General features: G+C 42.1%; 1 protein-coding gene across 1 annotated transcript in view; it reads right to left on the reverse strand.

Moving 5' to 3' along the window:
* The window catches only part of f (forked), a 470,851-nt gene that overhangs the window by 391,777 nt on the left and 54,057 nt on the right, over positions 1–25,017 (reverse strand). Inside the window, exons 2-3 of the mRNA XM_065230982.1 lie at positions 24,044–24,406; positions 23,302–23,927 (exon numbers count right to left, since the gene is read on the reverse strand). Of these exons, the coding sequence (XP_065087054.1) occupies positions 23,302–23,927; positions 24,044–24,085 (668 nt within the window). The 5' untranslated portion in view covers positions 24,086–24,406. The remainder of the gene's footprint in view (positions 1–23,301; positions 23,928–24,043; positions 24,407–25,017) is intronic.

Below are 25,017 nucleotides of genomic sequence, written 5' to 3' on the forward strand. Positions count from 1 at the left end.
CTATTAATCTGTGCGGTTTTGTCGTCGTCGTCGTTGTCGGTTGGCGAAACTTTGCCACAATCATAACAAACACGGCTTTCCAAAATGCTCCTTCCATCAGCCGTAAGCTCCAGGAATCTACATCTAATGCATTATAGATGGTTGCAATATACAGTGAAGGCGTGTTCGTGGGTTTTCGTTATTAGGATTTGTTGAGCTTTGCTAACGAGCTGACAATTGGAGCAAGCAGACGATTGTGGAGAGAAGCGCGATTAAGGATTAGATACGATATGAAATGGATATCTTGAAATGGAATTATGACCATCTTAAGCATTATGCTACATTTTTATTGGCTCTATACACCCATAGAAAATGTTTTGTAATTTAAGCTTGGGAAGTAATTATTATTTTAGCGTTGAATGTCAAAAGCCCTAATGCACCTTTCAAATGTGATAATGACCAACAGAGTTCAAGATTCCTATGGCTGAGCAATGCTTACAAAGTGCAGAAATTGATTTTCATTCACGCCTAACCTAAATCGAGATGGTTCGCTAATAGCAGTCGGCGATGGCACAATACCGCTGATGATAATAAAAACAATGGTTCTGCTTTTGAAGATTTACCCAATGTGGCAAACAGTCTAAGTGCACACATATTTTGGTTGTTTTGCGAAATGGTGCTGGGTTGATTTTTCCTAGCCCCGAAGTGCACGCACAGAGGCAGTAAGGTACAGTTTGCTTTTCTCATTGCTTACATTAACATAAACACGGCAGCTGTAAGCCAAAGGTAAATAATTGCTAGCCTGCACAGATCTATGGCAAACTTATGCAAAACGGTCGGCAGCTGCTGTCAGAGGAAGACAATTTGTAACTGTTTGAAATCCATCCACAATCAAAGCCAGTTGCGTCTGAGTAATATTGAGATTAGTGACATAAATCATTGCTATGATTTCCTCGATTTGCGACTGTGGTTCAAATTTAGAATAGTTTTGATTTGAAAACTCATTGATGTATTTATTGTTGGCTCAAGTCCTTCCGAGCACCGGTGCACAACTCGACACATTTAGATGTTTACGATTCATTAACTTGTAGAGTACATTGCTCGTCGTTTGTTGGCCGTTCAAGTCACTCATAAATTTGCAGTCTCCGCGTACCGTTTGGCCAGGCGTCGCGTCATCGTGCAAAGTGAAAACACCCGCTGCCCGATGCCTCCAAGAGAGACCGAAACGGAACCGCTCCATACAAACCAGTAGCACAACTTGTTCTGTTTTCGCTTTTCTCACCTACTATCTGAAGCACCCTCCGGCCAACAACAAACATAGTCCACCCTTCCGTCCTTCCTTCCTTGCTTCCTTCTTTCCGACTCTTTTCCAGTGCTAATGGCACGCGTGAGCCGATTTTCACCATCGTGAGTTTCCATCGCGTAAGAGGCTTTCATTACAGTGGACGAGAGGACGTCACCGCAATGTGAATAGTGGTATGATTTAGTTGTTGCATGTCACTTTTCCACTCGTACGGCTATTCTTCACAACTTGCAACAAATAAAAAGGCATTAACATCTACTCGCTCTGGTACCGGTTTATCACCATACATCAATGTAATTGTTGCACTTTTTAGTTTACGACAGTGGAACAGTCACGCCAAGCAGTAACTATTGGGGAGCTAGCAAGAGGACGGACGTTCAAAGGACTTGGCGCTTCGAGCGATTTTTTCCAGAGATGTGAAAGCGATTGACAACTTCTTTGTTTGGAATGACCAAGTTTCTCGAAGTTTTCCGAAGATTGACCATTAGTAGAGAGTTTATGTACCTACACTTTGTTACATCTTACACATCTCAGTGCAATAGTTACGAGCAGCTGGTTTGAATTTCTTTACATCATCATGAGTAGTTTTGTTTTATGTAAGCATCTGTTGCCATACCGATTTATCTGATTATCTGAATATTCAATGATGGAAAGAAATGAAATAAAGTAGCATTTAATTAATGACTTATTACTTCTCTTCGGGATGTTATGCCTGGTTCTGTCAGGATGAAAGGTCAAAGCAAAAATAGACGAATTATGGTTTTCCTTCTTTTCGGTTTAGGTATCTATATTAAACAGAACAAACGTTTACAATTTAATGTTAAAGCACTAGACGGAGATCTAAGGATGGTTTGTTCACACATCAATAGGGTATTTTTGGAATCGGGGTGACAGCTAAAGATCGAACATCGATATGCGACGTTATTTTAAAATACAAGATGGCGCTTCCGTTTTCAGAAAACGTGGGAAATACTTACCCATCAATATGGGTATTTTTTAATCGGGGTGATGTCTAGAGGCCGGAAATTTATATCCGACGCCACTTTGAAATACAAGATGGTGAATTTAAGAAAAAGTGGGAAATACTGACGCCGACCCATCAATATAAGTATTTTTGGAATCAATGTAACGTTTAGAGATCAAAACTCGATATGCGACGCCATTGAAAATTCAAGATGGTGGCTTCAGATTAAAAAAATAATGGTGGATGTACTGTGGAAATACTGATGCCGAAACATCAATATGTTTATTTTTTTTAATCGGGGTGACGTCTAGAGATTAGAAATAGATATCCGACATCATTTTGAAATCCAAGATGGTGACTTCCGGTTTATGACAATGAGGGAAATACTCAATCTGGTCTATACCAGGTTGGGAAATACTGTCAAATACCCATCAATATGGGTACTTTTGGAATCGGGATGACGTCTAGCGAATGAAAATCGATATTCGACACCAGTTTTTAATCCAAGGCCACCTTAGATTTCAAAATGAAATCAGACATCGATTTTCAGCACCTTAGCGTCGTCCCTGTTCCGAAAAAAAAACATGTTTTAGGGTATTTCAGATTTGAGCACGATGGCCACCATCTTGGCCTTCGGAATGGCCTCGTTAATTTAATTTTCACTTAATATAAAATAACTATTTATTACTTCATATAATCCAGAGGCCATCCCTAGAGAGTCGAGTTTCGAACGCCTTTGGATACGGTTGTGTTTTAAGTTTGTTCTTTGTTTTGTGCGTGCATTCGCTTTCATAGTTTTCGGCTGCATTTGCCGGATTAGCGCTGGCACTCTGCCTCCCGGACGGTTATACGTGTGTGAGTGGTGGTTTTCTCGCTCTCCGAGAAGTTTTAGAATCGAGAAAGAAAACATGATTCATCATGTTTGCAAGCAACAGAAGATTTGACGCTATCTGCGTTGTTTGATTTTTTCTCCCGGTCCATAAATTTGTGGTATCGCGAGCGATAATTTTAATTTTAGTTTATTTACGCGGTGATGATGTTGGTTCACTCGCAACTATTTTTGAAAAAAAATTAAGTGTTTTCGAACGAAAGTGTACCAAAAGTGCTTCTGAACGTGTTTCATAGTTGGGTGTGGTGAAATTCGTGCATTCCCGGTTGATTTTGGAAATCCGTATCACAAAATTGCCCACCGATTCCTTTTTTTTTGTCGTTCGACGACGACGGGTGTGCTTTCGCGAGAGTGACGTTTCTTTGATCCGTTTCTTTGCACGGGTGTGTTTTTTTTTGTAACTAGCGTAAGTGTGCCTGCGATTTGCATTGAGTGTCGGAGATTGTAAGTAATCTGAAGGATGCCTCGCTGGATACGCCCAAAACTGGACGGGCAGTAGCTGGTGGCCATGAACGGTTCCTGGGGAAAGTACTAGATGCGACCCTCTTCCCAGATGACCATGGCAATACAGGAAGTATTACAACAAAGGTAATTGCTATTAGATATTTTGCAAACAGTGACAGATAGCGTACATGAAGAACCAGTGGAGGTGCCGGGCAAAGGAGTTTATCCTAGACAAATGGTATGTTACAAATTCGCTGTTGTCGTTGTCGTAGGCGCTGTCGTAGTCGCTGTCGTAATCGCCGTCATAGTCGTAGGCAGTACCGTAAGTATATTTCAAATTAACCACCAACCGCTGAAAATATGAATCATCGCGTATTTCTGTTGTTCATTACATGCCAAGTGAAATTCGAGAACGTAATTTCATTTGAATAGCTTGTTTTACCAGGTCTTAAACAATCATCACGTCGGTCATAGCTTGTTATGATTGCCTGAACCATGCGTAAAGAGAAAATCGAAACATTTAACGTCGCGTGAAAGTGGATCTTAATGAAGCCCTCTTTCGTAGTTTTTAGTTTAAGGATTTCAAAGATCGTCGGTTGCAGTGGCTTGCTTACTGAGCAGAAAAACGCGGTCCCAGGTCCTTTCATATTAAAATGTATGGTAAGATTGCTTGTTTATCGTGTATTTTGTAAAACTTTTCGTTGTCGTCGGTACCGTGTTTGAATAGTTATAAAAACTTGAGTAACGCTCTAATGTGATATGAGGGGCTCAGTGACCTTAGAACAACCGGTTTTTCTTACTGAGCAGAACATCATGAGTCTAATCTCAAGCCCATCCACATTCAAGATTCGTCAATCGTTTTATTTTTTAACATGACTACATGGTAATAACAGCAACTCGATCATTAAAAAGGAACTCATCTGTCTAGTGGCAAACGTTTTTGTTTACTGAGCAGAAGACCGTGGGTTCAATTCCAAGCTCCTTTGCATTATATGATTTTTAGGACATCAATTCAGCTTATCGTTTACCAAAACGAACCCTGCTGCAAACCCAACCCTATTATTCAATATCCCAGTGATTCCTCGTGGAAGTGCAGAGGTGTTCTCGGCTTCCATCAAAACGAGTATCACGTCAACACATTCCTACCCCGTCTTTTCTTGACCTCTGTTCGGGCGCGGCCGGCGCTGGTATTGTCTAGTTTGAGATCACCAGTTTTTACACATTGAGGATGATTGCTAGTCCCAAGCATGGTCTATTGGTTCCCTGTGTTATTACAGCTGGGCTGGCAATAACAGAGTAGCAACCGTGGGCGGTCAATCATGCTCATGCTCATAATCCAAATGCCATCCCTATCGACAACTGATATTGTGTGGATACTATTCGGATACTATACGGGTACTATATTTTGATGCCTGACGACGCGACGCGGGACAAGTCGAATGAGTTCTTTGTTCCGAAAACGCCGAACCCTGATTCCCACTATCTGTAACTCCTGGTTTACGTAACTCATAACAGCAATTTAATCATCCACTGCTGTATAGGAGTTACTAAACAGTATCTCCACGCCAAATTGCGAATCTGTTGGACCAGTACTGGACCTCAGTCACATCTCGGAGAATCACCTTTCACTGTGGCAAAAATCACAAAACTTCGTGCAGCAGATATGGAATAAATGGTCCTCCCATCCCTGATCTCCATAACATCTCCGTTGACACAATAGTTCTCGTGAACGAGGACAATCTTCCACCGATTAAATGGAAACTAGATCGAGTAGTAGATGTTCACGCGGGTAATGCCCGTGTAGTGACCGTGAAAACGAAGGACTGTCTGCTCCGGAGAGCTATCTCAAAGATTCCCATTCGGGACAATCCCTGCTTGATTGTCCCGAATGGGAATCTTTGAGATAGTGCTAATGGAGATGGAGTTTCAACTCTCCTCGGAAGTGGACCTTGAAACTCCTTCGCTTCTGTGCTTGGGCGTGCTACCGTTCACGATTCGAACAAGCAATAAAAATCAAGATCGACCAAAGAAGGAAACAGGGAACAGCCCAGTTTTTCCTAGGTAAATTAAAATTGGTATGTGTCCTGCCGAAGCCAGGACTAGGAATTACTGCACGCTAAATTGCACCTTCAATACTTTCTGCATTTCTTGATATGATTACCGAGTATTGCCAACGAAATCGCTTGCGAGATTATGCTTAGTGACTCTTGTAATGTTCTGATTTTGATGGATGTTTCTCGTTCAGTATACATCTGCTATAAAAAAATAATGTATTGATTACAACTATTATGTGGTTGTCAAAGACTGTAACGCATGAAGAAGATATAAAAAATTAAAGTGGCCATAGCAAAGTCTCAAACTAAACACAAGTGCTTTTACAGTCTATATAAAGAAATATCTCTTTAAAGTTCTCTCATATTAAGTGATACCCCGTTGGTACCTCTCCCCTCGGTTGTTTGTCCCCCGCTGGATTTTACAACTCTATCATGGTGTAATCCCCGGGACGCACAACCCTAAGCACTTTGGAAGCCCCTTTTCTACCCGTCTCAGTTGAGAGCCGTCGAAGTCATCTCGGACCTGTGAACGGAGTCGGAGAAGGTGTCTTCCAGCCTGCTGTTCCAGGCAAGTACTTAAGCAGCGACAGTATTTCCATCCCTCATGCGCCTCTGGTTTTCAATGATCCAACGCTACAACTCCCTGCCAGAGAAAATTTGGACTCAGATGAACGTCTCAATATCTACTACAAGAACGTTAGAAGCTTACGCACTAAGATTGACGACTTCTTCCTTACCGCTCTGGATTCTTGCTACGATGTCATCGTCCTCAATGAGACATGGCTTAATGACCGCATTTTGTCAACGCAACTATTTGGCAGCTCGTACACTGTTTTTCGCAATCATTTAAACAGCACCAAATCCAGGGGTGGTGGCGTTCTTATCGCCGTGTCGTCACACTTGAGTTGCTGTTTAGATCCTACACCTGTCTGTGATACTCTTGAACAGTTGTGGATCAAGATTAAAACTCTCATCGGTAACGCTAGCATCGGGGTGTTCTACTTGCCACCAGATCGGAGAGCAAATGTAGCTGACATCAGTAACCACGTTAACTCTATTGGAGCAATTCTCTCGAATCTTGAAGTTTCGGATATCGCAATTCATTTTGTAAACTAAAATCAATCCAATCTGGTTTGGTCTGATTCACTGAATGATCTTCCGGTCATAGATGTTCAGCAATCGTATCTCTCTGCACCTAGTTTAATTTTGTTGGATGGGTTCAGTCTGCATGGTTTAACGCAAATTAATCCAGTTCCTAATCAAAATGGTCGTATTCTTGACTTTGTGTTAGCTACTGAAAATGTCGTACGTGAAAGTGCTGTTTCGAATGCTGTGGAACCATTAATCAACCTCGATCGGAATCATCCTGCTCTTGAGGTCACTGTTCAGCTATTGCTCCCTACAATATTCGAGGATATGGTTGATCTGCAAATCTTGGACTTTAACCGTGTTGATTACACAGTATTGTGTGAGGAAATCCGTGGTATTGAAAGGTGGGCTCTTGAAATGGCTGCCTGTGTGCACGATGCAGTGGTTTATTTCAACGGAAAGGTGAATCAAGCCATCATCAGCAGTGTTTCTCTTCGCCGACCTGCTCCAAAGCCGCCGTAGTCCAATTCGCGTTTACGTCGGCTGAAATGAATAAGATTACATGCTCTATGAAATTTCTGCCGTTCTCGTTGCCCTGTTTTAAAGCACATATTCACGCAAGTGAGTAACAGGTATCGACTGAACAACCGATTTCTTTACAAGCGATACGTCATTCGGATGCAGAACAGGCTTCGTAGGAACCCGAAGCGGTTTTGGTCTTTCCTTTGGATTGCCTGTGGAGATACGTCTCAAAAACATGTGCACTAGTGTGGGACATCTCTGCCCTGGGTGGGCGGAACCAGTCCGCCTGCCCCTGGTGGAGCTCTGTCTTATTCTGGACACAGCGAACTGTCAAGCAGCAACTCTAGTCAGACACAAGCCTACCACTTGTTTGATATCAGTGAGTTGGAAGACTTGAGCTGTCCCTCCGAGGACGTAACCACCAGCAGACACCCCGTTCCTGCTCTACCAGTACCCATCAACTTTATCCTCCAGTGGAACGTGTTTCCTGAACAACCTCGGCGACTTGGATATGCTTTGCCACAGCAATCCACCCTGGGTGATAGCTCTCCAAGAAGTTAACAAAGTAACGGTAGACCAGATGGATCGTTCGCTAGCCGGAAAATACGCCTGTATCCTCAAAAGAAGTAGCAATTTTCGCCACTCCGTAGCCATCTTTGTTCTAAGGAGCATACCTTTTAACGAGATTGATCTGGGAACTGATCTTCCAATAGTTGCTGTTCAATTGGAGAAGCCAGCAAACATTTCGATTGCCTGTGCATACCTGCCATGTGGGAGAACGTTGCTACAAAATCTGTCAAATCTGTCAAAAATCACCGGCGTTTTCAGCAAGCTACCCGAACCAAGGATGTTTGTCGGAGACCTCAATAGGCATCATCCAACTTGGGGCTGTTCTCGTCCGGATCCTAGAGGAAGCATCCTAATGGACCTAATCGATCAGGAAGACATGGCGGTGCTCAACCATGGAAACCCAACATTCTTCAACGGACGTCACGCCACGGCTATCGTCGTCTCTTCGATCAGCCGTTCCATAGCAGGAAAAGTCACGTGGTGCACCAATGCGGATTTGTACGGAAGTGATCACTACCCAATTCAAATGCAGCTTTCGTCAGCCACGCCCCAGAAGTCACTAAAAAGCCTCGCTGGCGGTATGACGAGGCTAACTGGGATGGGTATCAGGGGACAATTATGTCCCTGATCCTCGAACGCAATCCGTTAACCATCACGGATTTTTCTATGTTGGTATTAGATGCTGCATCAGCTACCATACCAAATACCAGTTGCCTACCTGGACGAAAATCCCTCCGTTGGTGGAGTGAAGACCCCAAAAAAGCCGTTAAAGCCCACCGGAAAGCTCTACGGAAACTCAGGCGAACCCCGAGAGATGACCCGAACAGGGAAGAGCTACTACCGTGCACTGCATATTCAATGCAGAAAAGAAGTGAGAAGTGCGAAGCTAAACTGTTGGTCTGGTTTCCTTAAAAGCATCAACGCCTCCCAGTCCTCTGCCGATCTCTGGAGCAGAGTTAATGTTCTCAGCGGTAAACGGCATTCAACGCCATTACATGTACAAGCTAACGGAGTTACCATCTCCGAACCGGCAGCCGTCGCCGAAGAACTCGAAGGGTATTTCGCAGAAATTTCGGCCATCTCCGGTTACGATAGCCACTTTCAGCGGTTGGCAAAACCTACCCGTGCATCAGTCGCTGAGTTCAGCATCCCGCCTGACATGGACAACCTCGAGATCAACGAGCTTTTTTCCTGGGAGGATCTCCAGTACGCACTAAGCCGCAGCAACGCCAAATCTGCGGCACCTGACAATCTCGGGTATCCACTTTTTAAAAAGCTGCCCCTCGAGGGCAAGTGTTGCATGCTTGAGATACTCAATCAACTCTGGGTCTCGGATACCTACCCGACGCTGTGGAAGGAGAGTCTCGTCGTGCCCATCCCGAAGGCAAACGAAAAAGACATGGACTCATCTAAGCTCCAGCCGATCACTCTCACATCCTGCATGGCCAAGGTATTCGAAAGGATGGTGAACCGTCGACTCAAGATGTCCCTTGAGACCAACAGCCTACTCGACCACCGACAACATGCCTTTCGACAAGGTTTCGGTACGTCCACGTACTTTGCCACTCTGGGGGACGTCCTTAAGGAAGCTTACGACCAGGAACACCACGTTGAAATCATCTCATTAGACATCTCCAAGGCCTTCAACCGAACGTGGACGCCAGCCGTCCTGGAAAAACTTAGAAATTGGGGCTTGAAGGGGCATATGTTGTATTCCATACGAAACTTCTTGACCGACCGGTCATTCCGTGTATTGGTGGGGAACACGCAGTCGAAAAGTTTCAGCGAGGAGACCGGAGTCCCTCAAGGCTCCGTTATCGCAGTCACAATGAACGGGGTATTTGACCGGCTACCTGGGCGCATTTACACATTTGTTTAAGCTGACGATGTGCTGATTGTGGCCACCGGTCCCACACAGATCCGAACCATACGGCAAGCGCAAGCAGCAGTCTCTGCCGTCGTCAAATGGACCGACTCGATGGGTTTCCAGCTGTCCGCCAGGAAGAGCATCCGATGTCACGTATGTCCGTCCCATCACAGAGTCAATAGCACCCCAATTACGATCCACGACCAAGCCATTCCAACCAGGAAAACAGTTCGCGTCCTCGGCGTACCGATCGACCGAACGTTCTCCTTCGACCAGCATTTCCAAAAGGTCAAAAAGGACTGCCGCAGTAGACTCAACCTAATTAAAACGATCTCTCGGCCTCACCGATCCAACAACCGCAATGTTCGGTTCTGGGTGGCGCGAGCTTTACGCTTGCTTAACGGAACGGAAATTACTTGTATCGCCTCCGAGAAGCTGGGATCACATCACAAACGAAGTGACAGACGGAGCGGCTCGAAAACTTTGGTGACTAACCTGCTATTTCAATTTTTCAGTGTACCACATGGCAACACCACTACTACTGGATTGTACCACATGGAAACACTACTACTGGATTGTATTAGCATTTTCACCAAATGTATTAGAATGTTTTGGTTCTATCTCTTTCACTCTACTCAAAACTGAAATGCATAAAAAAAATTACAAAATGATACACTCTTTGCACACTGTCAAATAATCATTGTACACAAAATCAATTTTGTTCAAATCAAAACAAAAAAACTAACCCATCTGGTGGATGATGGCACAAGCTTCCAAGAAAATTCTATTACAGTGAACCACATTATTTTAATGGATTTCTTCGCCAGTTAGTCGTCTGTCTCTTCGTTTGTGGATCACATTGCGCATCTCGAAACGAAAAACTTTTTCATATAAGCGCTTGTACATAAAGTGTTTCGTTTCGAGATGCGCAATTTGGCCCCTGATTAGAACCCTAGCACCGGTCTACAACAGCTAGATCCGCATCATAGCTGGTCTCCTGCCATCCACTCCAGCATACGCCGCATGCATCGAAGCGGGTCTTCTTCCTTTCCGGTTCTGCTTAAACGGAGATATTGCTACAAAAGCCGCCGCCTTTTCCGCCAAGACCTCCGGAAACAATATGATCTTTCTCTTCGACTAGGGGAACAGAGTCCTCCGCACGGCCGCCGACATCGACCTCCCCCCAGTGGCCAAAGTCAATTGGCATGGAGAGAAAAGTTGGCACTCTTCACGAATCCAATTGGACAATCGGATCAAGAACCGCTTCAAAGCAGGGAATGATTTTGCGCAGATCAGTCGCCGAGTTACTTGGGTCCAACTATGCCGACCACGTACATCGGTATACCGACGGCTTCCGATCGATAAACGGAGTAGGTATCGGGATTTTTGGAGACGGTATAGCTGAAAGCAGCAGTCTTCCTCCACAATGCCCGGTTTTCTCGGTCGAGGCTGCAGCGATCTTCCGTGCCGCTACGACGCCAGCCAACAAACCGATACTCATCTTAACCGACTCACACAGCGTCTTTCAAGCGATCACCTCGGACGCACCAAAACACCCATGGATTCAGGCGATTATCAAATACGCCCCACCGAACACCGTGTACACATGGATTCCCGGACACTGCGGAGTGCCAGGTAACGAGTCTGCTGATCACCTTTCCGGAGCCGGGACATCAGGTCCCAGACCCACTGACAAGGTACCCATACAGGACGTCAGACGGTGGATCATGCGGACCATTCGAACGGCATGGGAGGCCGAGTGGTTCCGCAACTGAACTGCCTTCATCCGCAAAGTCAAAGGGTCAACTGAAGCATGGAGCGAACTGGACAACCTGAGGGATCGTGATTTCGCGGCTTCGGACCGGGCACACCAAACTCTACAATAGCTATGGTGGCGTGCCATTCCGCAGAAGCTGCATCATCTGCGGGGTACCCTACACCGTCGAACACATCCTGTGCAACTGCCCGGATTTTCAAAATCTTCGGGAGTCGCTCTGCCTAACTTCCAGCATCAGGGATCTGCTCGGGAATGATACTCCGGCCGCGGCAGCACTAGTAACCTTCTTAAAAGAAGCCAAAATCTACCACTTGGTATAGCTGAAATTTCTTTCGGCCGTCGGGACATCTCAGCTGGATGGATTTCCCCTATTGAACCCATGCCAGCTGAGCTCTGTTTTGTTTGGATTATTCGTTTATTGCTTGTTTTGAATCATGTTGTTTTCTGTTGTTCCTTTGTTTCACTATTTTATATATTTTTATTTTTTTTTTCCATATAAGTTAAAGCCACATCTTGCTGGACCTTATTAATGAATCATTACAAACTGGACATGTGCCACAAATTTGGAAGGAATCCTTAGTGGTCCCTATTCAAAAAGTTGCTGGAACGATTAAAGCCGAAGAGTTTCGTCCCATCAACATGTTGCACACATTAGAGAAAATTTTAGAACTTGTTGTTAAAGGCCAGCTGTTGGAGTATTTAAATAGTAATAGTTTGTTGATACCAGAACAATCGGGATATCGGGAAGGTCATTCTTGTGAAACCGCGTTGAATTTGGTATTAGCGAAGTGGAAAAATAACTTGGAGTGTAAAGATACGATTGTTGCTGTTTTTTTGGATCTTAAACGCGCTTTTGAAACAATTTCTAGGCCCTTATTGTTAAGATCAATCAAGCGCTTTGGAATTACGAGTACTGCATATAAATGGTTTGAAAGCTATTTGTCTGACAGAACTCAACGGACTGTTTTTAATGATTCTGTTTCCAGTCCCGTGGGGAATAACCTTGGAGTGCCCCAGGGAAGTGTATTAGGGCCCCTGTTATTTATTATGTATATTAATGACTTGCGACGTGTTTTACGATTTTGCGACATTAATCTTTTTGCAGATGATACTGTGTTATTCATTGCAGCTAAGGATTTAGATGATGCCGTTTTACACTTGAATGAAGATTTGCGTTCTCTAAGTAGATGGTTGAAGTATAAGCAGTTAAAATTGAATACAAGTAAAACTAAATTTATGGTAATTTCGCGAAATCGAGTAAATGAGAACGTCTCTGTTGTAATTGATGATGAGACTATTGATCGCGTTCGGGAGATTAAATATCTTGGCGTGATTATTGATGACACACTTAAGTTCAACTCTCACATTGACAATGTCATCAAGAAAATTGCCAAGAAGTATGGAATTCTATGTCGACTGAAAAACGATTTAACTATTGCCAGTAAAATACAGCTATACAAATCAATCATCTCTCCTCATCTTGACTTTTGCCCTTCCATTTTATTTCTGGCCAATGCAACACAAATATCGAGATTACAGCGCTTGCAGAATAAAATAATGCGTTTGATTTTGAGATGTAATAGATTCACTTCCTCAACTTTGATGTTAGACGCCTTACAATGGTTGTCGGTGAAGCAAAGAATTGTATATTTGACTATGGTGTTCATTTTTAAAGTAGTTAACGGTTTGCTGCCTCGATATTTGTGTGATCGAATTGAAAGAGGAAGTGACTTTCATAGATATAATACTAGAAACGCGGTTGAAATAAGAACACCACATTTCTTGACTTGTGCTTCACAAAATTCATTATATTATAAAGGAATAAATGTTTTCAATTCGATGCCTAGACATATCAAACGTTTAGCAACACTTACAGAATTTAAAAGACACTGCATTTCACACGTTAAAACTGTCTTTTGAACAGTTATCCAGTGATTTTTTTATGAATTGACAAATTATGTATCTTGACGAAGTTATCTCTAACGGATTATTTTATATGGATAGCTGTCATAACGACTTTTTAATAATTATTGTAGCACTGCAAAAACTATTTCTGTTCGCCACGAGGGTGATGATGGATTTTTAATATATGATTTTATAGTAGATTAATTTAAAAAAAAAAAAGTAGTCTACAAAGGTTTGAGCCTCGCGCGCGTATTACGGATATAGAGGACTGAATTTAACATTTGATAAAAAAAAATGCAATTTTGAAGCTTATTTGGAAGATACTTTGAGTTAGTAGTAAGTTTTCTGGCAAATGTTGGGGGTTCGTGAGCATTCCTGACATTGCTGAAAATTATGATAGCATCAAATTGCGGGGTTACTAGTGTAATAGGATGCTTTGTTGATTGTTCATTAACTCTTGATTGCTTGTAATACTTATGAATATTTTAGGTGGACAAAAAGGCGAACTAAGAGGTGGACGCCTGAGCTTTTCCACATTTATATCGCTGTGAAGCAACTGTAAACTTTAGAGGGAATCTATATCTGTAACTGAAACCAGTTCGATTTTGTTTGCCAACCTGGTTAAAATGTCATATTCAATTATCTTAAAGATAAATCGTCCAGCTCAAACCTTTGTAGGGGTAAGAGGTGGGACCATCATCATCTAAAGAGCCAGCAACCAAAGTTATTTAAAAAAATGTTAATATACCATGTAGTCAGAAGTTACTCACTCTGAGGCCTCTCCTTTCTCCGGAGATGAACTAGCCATAGGCTAAAAATCTCTTTAATAAAGATTAAAAAAAAATGTGTACTAGTACGCTACAAGGAAAATGCTATCTTTTCGCGGAACACTTCAAGGCTGCTTTCAATAACTCAATGGCATCGGACTCGCAAATAGTTGCTGATCTCGATGGTAGTCCAAGGGATGCAATTGAATTCAGTACCTTCGAAATCTCAACGCGTCATGTTGAAGCAGCCATAGACAAATTGAAACCTTCATACTTGTTTATTGAAAAGATGTGCAGATGCTCTTGTCTACCCATTGACTGTTTTATTCAATGCTTCCTTAGAGCAACCTAAATTCCCCACTTGTTTCCTGTCCACAAGAAAGGTGATAAGGCTGATATTGAAAACTATCGTGGAATCACATCGCTGTGTGCTAGTTCGAAGGTGTTCGAGATCATTGTAAATGACGCTTTGTTTTCCAACTGCCAACGCTACATTTCCATTGAACAACACGGATTCTTCCCAAAACGGTCTTTCTCGACGAATCTAGTTCAATTTCTCTCCACATGCCTGCGTAGCATGGATTCTAGTGCCCAAGTCGACGTTGTTTATACGAATCTTAAAGCCGCGTTCGATCGTGTTGGCCATGGGATACTACTAGCTAGACTGAAAAAAAAATGGCATTTCTCCTGCTTTTGTCACTTGGTTCGGATCGAACCTAACTAGTCGCACGCTGTGTATAAAAATTGGATCCAAACAATCTGAGACATTTTCCAACTCCTTTGGAGTACCCCAAGGAAGCAACGTCCTGAATGAACTATCTCCACGTCCTCAAGGTGGTTTGTTTAAAAGGACGTTAATAAATGGAAGCCAAGGAAGCAATCTGGGGCCATTGGTATTCGTACTATTCGTCAATGAAATCGAACTTATGCTGCCACCTGGATGCCGAATGTTTTACGCGGACGATGTCAAGATCTACATGATAATTATGAGTCTACTAGATTGTTTCGAGCTGCAGATGATGGTAAACTGCTTTGAAATGTGTTGTTCTCGTAATTTCATGACGGTAAGGTTTAGAAATGCAGTATCATTTCGTTCCATCGAAAGATCAAACCTTTTGTTTTTGACTACGCTATCGCAGAACAGCCTCTACAACGAGTAACTCAAATGCGAGACTTGGGTGTTATGCTAGATATTGCTCTTACATTTCCAGTACACTATAGCTATGTAATCACTAAAGCGAATAGGCAGCTTGGATTCATATTCAAAATTTCTGCAGAGTTCCGGGATCCACTCTGCCTACGATCCCTGTATTTCTCGCTGGTACGATCAATTTTGCCAGTTGAAATCAGTGCAGAAAAAAATCGTGCGATACGCACTTCACACTCTCGCGTGGAATGATCTTTCCAACTTACCACCCTATGAGGAACGTTACCATCTTCTCGGACTAGAGGCGCTAGAACGACGACGCTTCATCACTTAAGCGGGGTTTGTGGCGGAAATGCTGCAAGGAGAAACTGATGCCCCGAATATCCTGATCTAAATTAATTTGTACGCACCAGAGAGGAGGTTCGCGAAATGTTCAATATGGACAACATGACTCCATTAGATTTATATGTAGTGCTTTTAACGATGTTTTGGAATTGTTTGACTTCAACTTGACCATAATAACCTTTCAACAACGACTCTCTTTAAGGCGATAGCTTTTTGTAATACTCTAATTTAGAAAGTTTCTTATTTTTTGTAATGTTCTAGTCTTGTGTATAAATTTAACTGTTCATTAAGACCACAAACGAATCAGAAGAATGATACCGGAAATGGAACGAAGCGCCCAGCAAGAAACGAATCCTGGTGTAAGACAGGCGATTCTCGAAGACATAGCATTTCTGAAGGACCAGAAAGATGGCCAACGACGCGTAGGTTCCATTGCTGGCATCGATGGGGTTCTTGCTACCAAAATGCAGAAGAAGGTGGCAACAGTGAAGCGTAAAGAAGAGAGGCAAAAGCTCCTGGCAGAACGTCGAAGAAAAGGTGAAAATAAGTTGACAACTGGTAATATTCAGTTTCTTTGCTTGATTACAGTGCAGTAAATTTATTTCATTATAGCCGACTTCGTAGAACTCGACCTATCCGATGATGAACCTGACGATGCAGACAAGCGTGTGGAGCATCGCTCACGACGAGGAATTCAAAATGTTGTAACCCCAGAATTATCCCAGGCTCTTGGTGCAGCAAAAGTCAGCACAGATTCTGCCACAGTTATTCTGGCAGCAGCTGCAAAATCGTTTGGGGTTGATCTAGGGAATACTAACATCAACCGTTCCACTATGCATCGATTGCGTGAGAAATACCGGTCTGAACCGTCCTTGAAATTGATGGAGAATTTCAGTCCCGATGAAATCCTTACAGTTCACTGGGACGGTAAAGTGGTGAGTTCTTTGATAGGGAAGAAACTGGTCGATCGCCAAGCAGTACTTGTGACAGGAAAAAGCACGACACAGCTTCTTGGCGTTTCATTTGTTGAAAGAGGGACAGTAAAAGCCATCGGAGAAGCTGTTGTGGAATTGATTAAAGCTTGGAACTTAACTGATCGAATTAAAGCTATGTCCTTTGACACCACCAGTGTCAATAAAGGTATTTATGATATATTTTTAACTTTATTTCCACACTAGGTCAGTTGCTTAAGTCGCTACTTTCCTTTTTTGCTACTTAATGATTTTCAAACACGGTTACTAATTAAAGGCTGGAAGAACGGTGCAGCTTCGTGGATAGAGCGCCAACTTGAAGCGAACCTTCTATGGCTACCCTGTAGGGACCATATTTTAGAGCTAGCCCTAGAAAGTGTCTTCCATACCATCATGGGGCCGACAAGCGGACCCGACATTATTATATTCAAACAATTTCAAAGCCACTGGAAGTCAATAGATAAGGAAAAATACGAAGTTCCACTGACATCCGAATTACCAATTTTTTGAGAAATCGCATAACTCAAATTGCAAGTTTCACGGAACACAACATCATTGTGAGTATTTTATCTAAACTCATATGATAAGAAAATGTTATTATTTTAATGATATTTCGTAGCTTGGACAGCCGAGGGATGATTCCCGTGAGCTTCTGGAACTTACAATCATTTTTTTGGACAAAGTTCCTCCAAGAGGATTTTATTTCCGTGCACCGGGACCTGTGCAAACTGCGCGCTGGATGGCACGTTTTTTTTTTTTTTTTTTCCTTTATTAGAGAGATTTTTAGCCATAGGCTAGTTCATCTCTTACTGGATGGCACGGGCTATCTACAGTCTAAAGATGTATCTCTTCAGGGCGCAGTTTCATCTCCACAAAGACCCGGCCGGATTGCTTGTAGTATGCGCTTTCATAGTTGGAGTGTATGTGGAAGTGTGGTTTCGCTGCATCTGCTCCTCGCCTCGATCTCAAGTTTATAGCGGATCTTAAGGAGTTCGAAAGTTTCAATCCAGATGCTGCTGGTGCTGCGCAAAGAAAATTTTCAGGCCATTTCTGGTATCTAAGTGAAGAACTAATTGATCTCTCTGTGTTTGACACTGGCTTATCTTCCGAAGACGAGAGAAGCTTGTCCAATCCATTCGAACAAGGCAATTCAATGATGATCCGACAAAGAAACGGAATATTCTTCTCACTGAGTTGAGTACAATTTCGCTGGACCAGCTGGCAACTACCAATACTGTGAAATTTTTAAGAGTATTGGGGATTGATATCAGCTTCTTCGATGAACCAGTAAGTGAATGGAGTACTAATAAGGAATACCAAAAAGGAGAGGAAATCGTTACTCGGCTTCAAGTGGTAAACGACCACGCAGAGAGAGCAATCAAATTGATGCAGGATTATAACAGAAATGTGACAAAAAAAAAGAAAAAGACTTCCAGAATCTGCTGTTAAATGTGGAAGATTTGCGGAAGAAACTTCCAAATAAACAAAAGACAACACTACAAAACTTTGTTAATAAGTAAAATTAATTAATTGGATTGTCTTCATTACTTTGCTTTAATCCACTTTTGAAATAACGACTTTATTGAACCAAAACATATCGCTTAAAAACTACACAAAAATAATTATTATGCATATACACTATGTTTTGAAAAAGTTGCTTACACCAAATGAGATCAATCTGACGTTCCATGATCTGTTTGAGGAATACCCACAAACGATGTATTTTTACCTATAACGCATACACTACGGAAGCGTGCTTGCCGTGGCATGGGGGGTCTCGTACACTACCATTCATTTAGAGCCGATGAGCGACCTCAAAACGTTAACGTACGAAATTCAAATTTTTATATGATTGTTTTCTAACCAAAACGAACATTTTAAAAGGTTTAATTTACAAATTGGTCGAATTTCAGAAAATAAGGGACGGCCTAGCGGACGTTGACAAGATATAAAAAAAAAAATATTTTTTACTAATTCTATGATATATGAAAATACTTTTGTACCAATACATTAAACCTACAAAATTATCTTTTGAAGGTTCTGTACGAAAGAAATGATTTTTGTGTGGAATTCTTCGTAATGTTCGAAGGCGATTTTTAAGAATACGATTTTTTTTTATTAACTATTGATTGATAATGAAGGTCACGTCGTGATGGAAGTTAGCTCAAACCGCTGGTGGGGTGCTTACCGGATGTGCACGAACGCAGACTTCTCAAAGTGACAGCTCATAACGAGAAAATTTGAGGGGTGCTCCATTTCTGGGAGTAGGCCAGTGTGCACAATGTTGCAGCTCTGGAAAATGTTGTCTATCCACTACATACTGTTGTGACTACCACTACAGTTCTTTTTTTTTTTTTTTGTTAATTACTTTATTTGTACAGGCTCATTCGAATAAACTTTACAGAGCCAAGTTATCATTTTCTTTATACATTATAAATGTCTTAAATCTAAAATTAAAGGATTGGAACCGATTACTCGCGGTCTTCTCGAGGTTAGTGGATGACAATTGTTTGGATCGGGAGAGGGAAAAGGAGATTTGGAATATGATTTATGATTAAAAAATTTCACTATTTCTAAAACAAATACTTAATCCTATCGACGTTATATCAACTCTGTAATTATACAATTATAACAGAAACAAATCTACAAAAAAAAATACACACACACATACAAAACACAAACTAAACACAAGGTTAATCAAACTTACAATCTATGGTTAATATTCTTCAAGAAAACATATATGAGTTGCATAAACTCCAGATCGCGTCTAGCCAAAATATCCCGAACTGGAACATTAGGTTGTCTACCTCGAGCCCGAAGGGAATCGTACAACTCGGATCTGACTCAACGGTGCTGAGCACATGACCAAATAATGTGATCTGCGTCCTGGTAACCTTGTCCACATTCACAGAGATTACTGTCCCCCAGCTCAACACGGAACAAGTGAGCGTTTAAAGAGTAGTGATTGGACATGAGGCGAGACATCATACGAATGAAGTCTCGACCCACATCCAACCCCTTGAACCAAGGACACTTCGACACCTTAGGGATGATTGAATATAACCATCGTCCCAAACTCCCTTCACTCCATTTATTTTGCCAGCTGGCGAGGGACTGTTGACGATAAATGAAGAAAAATTCGTCGTAGGCGATTTGTCGATCGTAAATATCGCCTTCCATAGCGCCCACCTTTGCAAGCGAGTCCGCCTTCTCATTGCCCGGAATCGAGCAATGAGATGGGACCCATGCAAAGGTGATGACAAAAGATCTTAAAGATAAAGCACTTAGAAGCTCTCGTATTTTCATGAGAAAATACGAGGAGTGCTTTACCGGCCTCATGGAGCGAATAGCCTCGACAGAACTGAGACTATCCGTAAAAATAAAATAATGATCTGGTGCAAGTGAGGCGATCGTTTCTAGCGTACAATGTATTGCCGCCAGCTCAGCAACATATACGGAACAAGGAGCTTGAAGCATTCGAGAGGCGCTATGAAATTCGTTATAAATACCAAAACCAGCGGACGCCTCTATTAGTGATCCATCTGTGAAGAACGACCTTGCGGAATCAACTTGGCCAAACTTTGCAGCGAAAATTGACGGAGCAATCATGGAACGATGATGCTCTGGGATTCCGCGAATCTCTTGCGTCATTGATAAATCAAAATGAACAGAACTGTCGAAGTCGGAGAAGCAAACACGATAGGGATTATGCTGCCAAGGGCTGACATCCTGTGTTATGTACACGTAGTACAATGACATAAAACGAGTTTGAGGGTTTAGCTCAAGAAGCTTCTCAAAGTTTGCAATCACCAGTGGGTTCATAATTTCACAACGGGTGAGGAGCCTGAGGGATAATTCCGAAAACCGATCAGAGAGTGGCAACATGCCCGCTAACACTTCGAGACTCATCGTATGAGTCGAGTGCATGCATCCTAACGCGATACGAAGACAGCGATACTGGATCCGTTCCAGTTTGATGATGTGCGTTTTAGCCGCCGACTGGAAGCAAAAACTACCGTACTCTAAAACCGATAAAATCGTTGTCCGGTACAACGTTAGAAGATCTTGCGGCTGGGCTCCCCACCACGTTCCGGTAATTGTTCGGAGAAAATTGATCCTTTGTTGGCATTTCCGCTTCAGATACTCAATGTGGGATCTCCAGGTGCATTTTGAATCGAACCAGACTCCAAGATATTTGAAGGACATAGAATGAGTGATCGGTTTACCCAAAAGTTGAAGCTTTGGTTGTGCTGGGCTATGCTTCCTAGAAAAAACGACCAACTCAGTTTTCTCCGTGGAGAATTCGATACCTAGCTGGATAGCCCAAGTAGACAAATTGTCTAAGGTATCCTGTAAGGGTCCTTGCAGGTCGGCCTCTCTGGGTCCTGTCATAGACACTACTCCGTCATCTGCAAGTTGTCTCAACGTGCAGTTGTCCCTTAGACAATTGTCAATTTCTCTGACGTAGAAATTATACAGAAGGGGGCTTAAACATGAGCCCTACCACTACAGTTCTTGTAAGTACTTAAAACGTAAGAAATTCTTCGTCACATTTTTTTATATATGAGTAACTCAAAATTGAGTGGAATTTGTCTAAAAGTTGCAAAAAGTGGGATTAATCAGGGAATGAGTTAAATTTTCCTCGATTTTCCAGGGAAAATTTCTTGACTTTGAGGATAAAGGAGAGATATTTCACTAAGTCTATTAGGGACTTGCAAGTCGCTAAACCGTAAATCAAAAAGTAATTGATGATACTCATCACTACGGCCCGGTGGTCGAAGGTGAGGCCGGCAGCTCAACTGTTGCATTTCATACTGTACTGGAAATACTTCAGCATGTAAGGATGCCCAACAAAAATGAGCTGAGTTTGTTCACATCGACTGATACTGAGTGGTTGCGGTACAAGAACATATCGTCGATAATAGACGATTGTTGTGTATTAGAGAACGCTGGCGCAAAAAGGCCAGGGTGTAGACCATATAGGTCCACCGTTGCAATGCACCCGTGTACTGAATGGGAATTGTGGGTTCGAATCACACCGGTGCCCTTAGATTTGTTCGCAAATTTTCTCACACACACGTCTCTTGCCGATGATATATGCTTACCTCCGGAGAACTTCGAGAAGAGGGCGTAATTGCTTTTGTAAACAATCACTTCATTTGACGATTTCTTGCGAATTAAAGCTCAATTTCAAAAACCAACAACACAAACAGGAAGATGAATCATCTATCATTTAATTCATTTGGTATAGTTTTTTCACGAGATTGTTCTTTTATTCGCGAGAAAACAGTGATTGATATGTTTGTTTATGAAAGCAATTACTCCCAAATCTCAAAGTTCTCCGGACCTCTCAGTATGTTCAAACTTTCTCACAAACAATTAAATGTTCTGCAAGTCGCTAAACCGTAAGCAGTGCGCAAAACAGTCAGGTTCTTTGATTCATTTTGATATGAATATGAACTGCCATTTGCCTCATCATTCACTGCTTCGTGAGAGTCTGAATGATTGAGAGGTAAACGAGTCACTGACAGCCGAGCACTCAGTCAGTAGCTCTGTCAACCCGTTTATTCTGAAGTGATGGTACTCAACATTTGTTTTGAAGGACTGAGCGTACATTTTCTATGGCAAAATGACTCAATTACATGCTGTGTGAGCGAAGGCAAGCGGTGTGCGTCGCCTGCTCGTGAGTGACTGAATGTTTTTGTTGGCTCTTTCATTGCGTCGTCCTTTACCGTTTGGTACAAACGGTCTGCACTGAGAAATGGATTGAATAGTGCAGTGCTTTCACATTCAGCCTAGGCAGTCAATAATTTTACGCTCTGACCGTAAGTCTTTTAGTATACTTCTAGACTGAGTAAAACTGTATCTCATTTTCAAGTAGTTTTCCCAGGAAAAGTAAGAACAATTTTAAACATTCACTGAGTACCCTTTTTTTGAAATTTTTAAATGTATTTGACTCAGTTATTGACAGTGATGTCATGGTAGTTAGCACGGATGATCCTCCAGAGGGTAATGAGTTATTGAAAATTTGCATTAATTTGCATTACTTCTAAAAAAGAGTACAACCGGTAATTGTTAGTGGGTACACGGTTCCAAATTTATCATAACACTGGTTACCGAGTTACCCTCATCGGCAGTGTAAGTATGCCTTGAAAACATAACCATTTTATTGATTACTCTTAATTTTTGCAATAACGGCACAATAGTTGAATATAAGTGATAGGGAAATTGATGTAATGTCGACCTAAATGCCCCTAATTTGGGCCCATACATAAATTCAGCAAACGACTAAATTTTCAATAGTGACAAAAATATCCATTAGTACTGTCCCAATGACGCGTTCATCTAGATGAAATGGATAAATAGTAGATTTTTAGCGATGGGCCCAATATTATAGGCTAACATTAAAGCCATTTCCGCTATGCAATTCGAGAAAATATTTACTCAGTCGATGAGAAACCTTTGTTGTAGCGAAAGTGTGTAAACATAATTCAAATTTGAAGAAACTCTACGACCGTGCTGAAAACTGAAGCAAAATTTGTTACCCGTGTTTCAATGCATTCAGCAAAGCTCTACTCGTTTGAAATCAGAATGAAAAGCTTTCATGTTCAAAACTTCAAGCTTCACCCCACACTGCACTGAACGTAAAACAAGTCATCGCCACCACCTTAAAAAGCTTCACATTTTGCGAAGCTTTCGTCTACTTACCCATGCTTTGGCAAACACACGCAGCCAGTGTCAATTTCGCCTACCGTACTGCCATCGCCGCTACACTTCGAGCCGCAGCCAGATTTCTCGCAGTTATTGCAGTTGCTAAAACTGAACGAAGAGGTACAAAGCGTACAAAATGAATCCAACTGCGATACCAGCCCACCGGCAAAGCACTCTTCCAAGCTGTAGTGGTTCATGATAATTCCATCGTCATCGTCTTCATCGTCCTCCTCAGCCGATCCGCCTTCGCCCAACAGTCGTCGGCAGTGTTCATCATTGCTGTGCTGCGAAATAGACTTCAACAGGTGGTAATGATCACCGTCGCCGGAGTAGTGCGAGCAGCTCGTCATCGTCAGCGTGTCGCGATCATCCGAGGAAAATTCAAAACTAGCACTTTCCACGCCCCAATCACGGAACGATTTGCTCCGTTTGCCCTCCAGCAGTGGGTTCGTCTTGAACAGGTTGGTATAGTTCGACGGTGAGAACCGAACATTGTCTAGCTTGTTGACCATCGACATGTTCTCGTTGAAGTGAATTATGTTGACGTCGTTGTACTTTTTCATAAAATCCGCCGAGTAGCCAGCCGACATGTCTTTGAGGGACTTTTTCGACTTGGGGCTCACCTGAAATAAGAATAATATAAAGAAGAATAAACAGTTTTACTAAAACTTAAATTTGCAAATTTTAAGAATCATAGCCGCCTTATAATTTCAACTGTACAACAGAAATTTTCATTTACCTTGATCAGATCCAGGAGGCACATTTTTATATCGTCGAACATTGCTGTTTCTTTGGTGATGGTGAAGCTTCATGAAATATGAACTGCGATCAACTGGGATAAGTAATCTATGACGAGACGAAATGTGCACTTATTTCAGAGCCACAGATGAAGCAATTTGTCACATTTCACAGTTTTCGTTGCCGCTGATGCTGCCACTTCTGCCGGTTGTTCCAAGTTCCGATGTGATTCGCTCTCTCACGCCCGACAGCTGACATTGCTATTATTGTTGATGTCGATGATGTTGTTGTTGGCTGTAAGGGCGTTATTCCACTTACTTCTCGCAGATCGAGGCATTACGAAGGTGTTTTCAAGTTCTTTCACCTATAAAGAGCGGGAAGAAAGAAAAACATAAAAGAAATTTAAATTTTCTTTTCCTTTATTCATTAATTCGTTTAAGTTTAATGAAAGGCATACGCGACCGTAATGAGGCAGGAGGCGAAGTTCGTGATCGTTAATTTGGAAGGTTTATTGGTAAACGGATCGTCAAAAGTTTGGATACAAAAGTAGTACCAGCCGGATGGAGCAGTCGGAAATAAGTCGAACGATTTCTGGCGTGGACCATACAGTAATAAATAAGAATAGCTTTCTGTACTTGAATTATATAATTGAAAGAAGCATGAAATTACTTAAGGTGGAATTAACTTTGGTGTATTTTCAAAAATTTGAAATTCAGGTTTTTCTGACGCATCAATTCAGATTGCGTAAAGCAGTCGTCATCTGGTCTAAAATGACAAGAGAAATTTCATGACTGGTTTTGCAATCTGAAATTAGTGTCCTGGAAAAAAACTGGTTATGACATTTTCGAATGATTTCAGTGTATTGGGCCCTTTAAGTGCGTTTTTAACTGGAATGCCACGTGTATTTAGAAAAAAATATTCAGTGAGATGGACGAAATGACTTCACATTTATTAAGCACTACTTTTCAAATTTGC

The sequence above is a fragment of the Ochlerotatus camptorhynchus genome, unplaced genomic scaffold (genome assembly GCF_037179485.1).
Source record: "Ochlerotatus camptorhynchus isolate MF236.1 unplaced genomic scaffold, CSIRO-AGI_Acam_v1.1 ptg000336l, whole genome shotgun sequence".
Classification (NCBI taxonomy): domain Eukaryota; kingdom Metazoa; phylum Arthropoda; class Insecta; order Diptera; family Culicidae; genus Ochlerotatus; species Ochlerotatus camptorhynchus.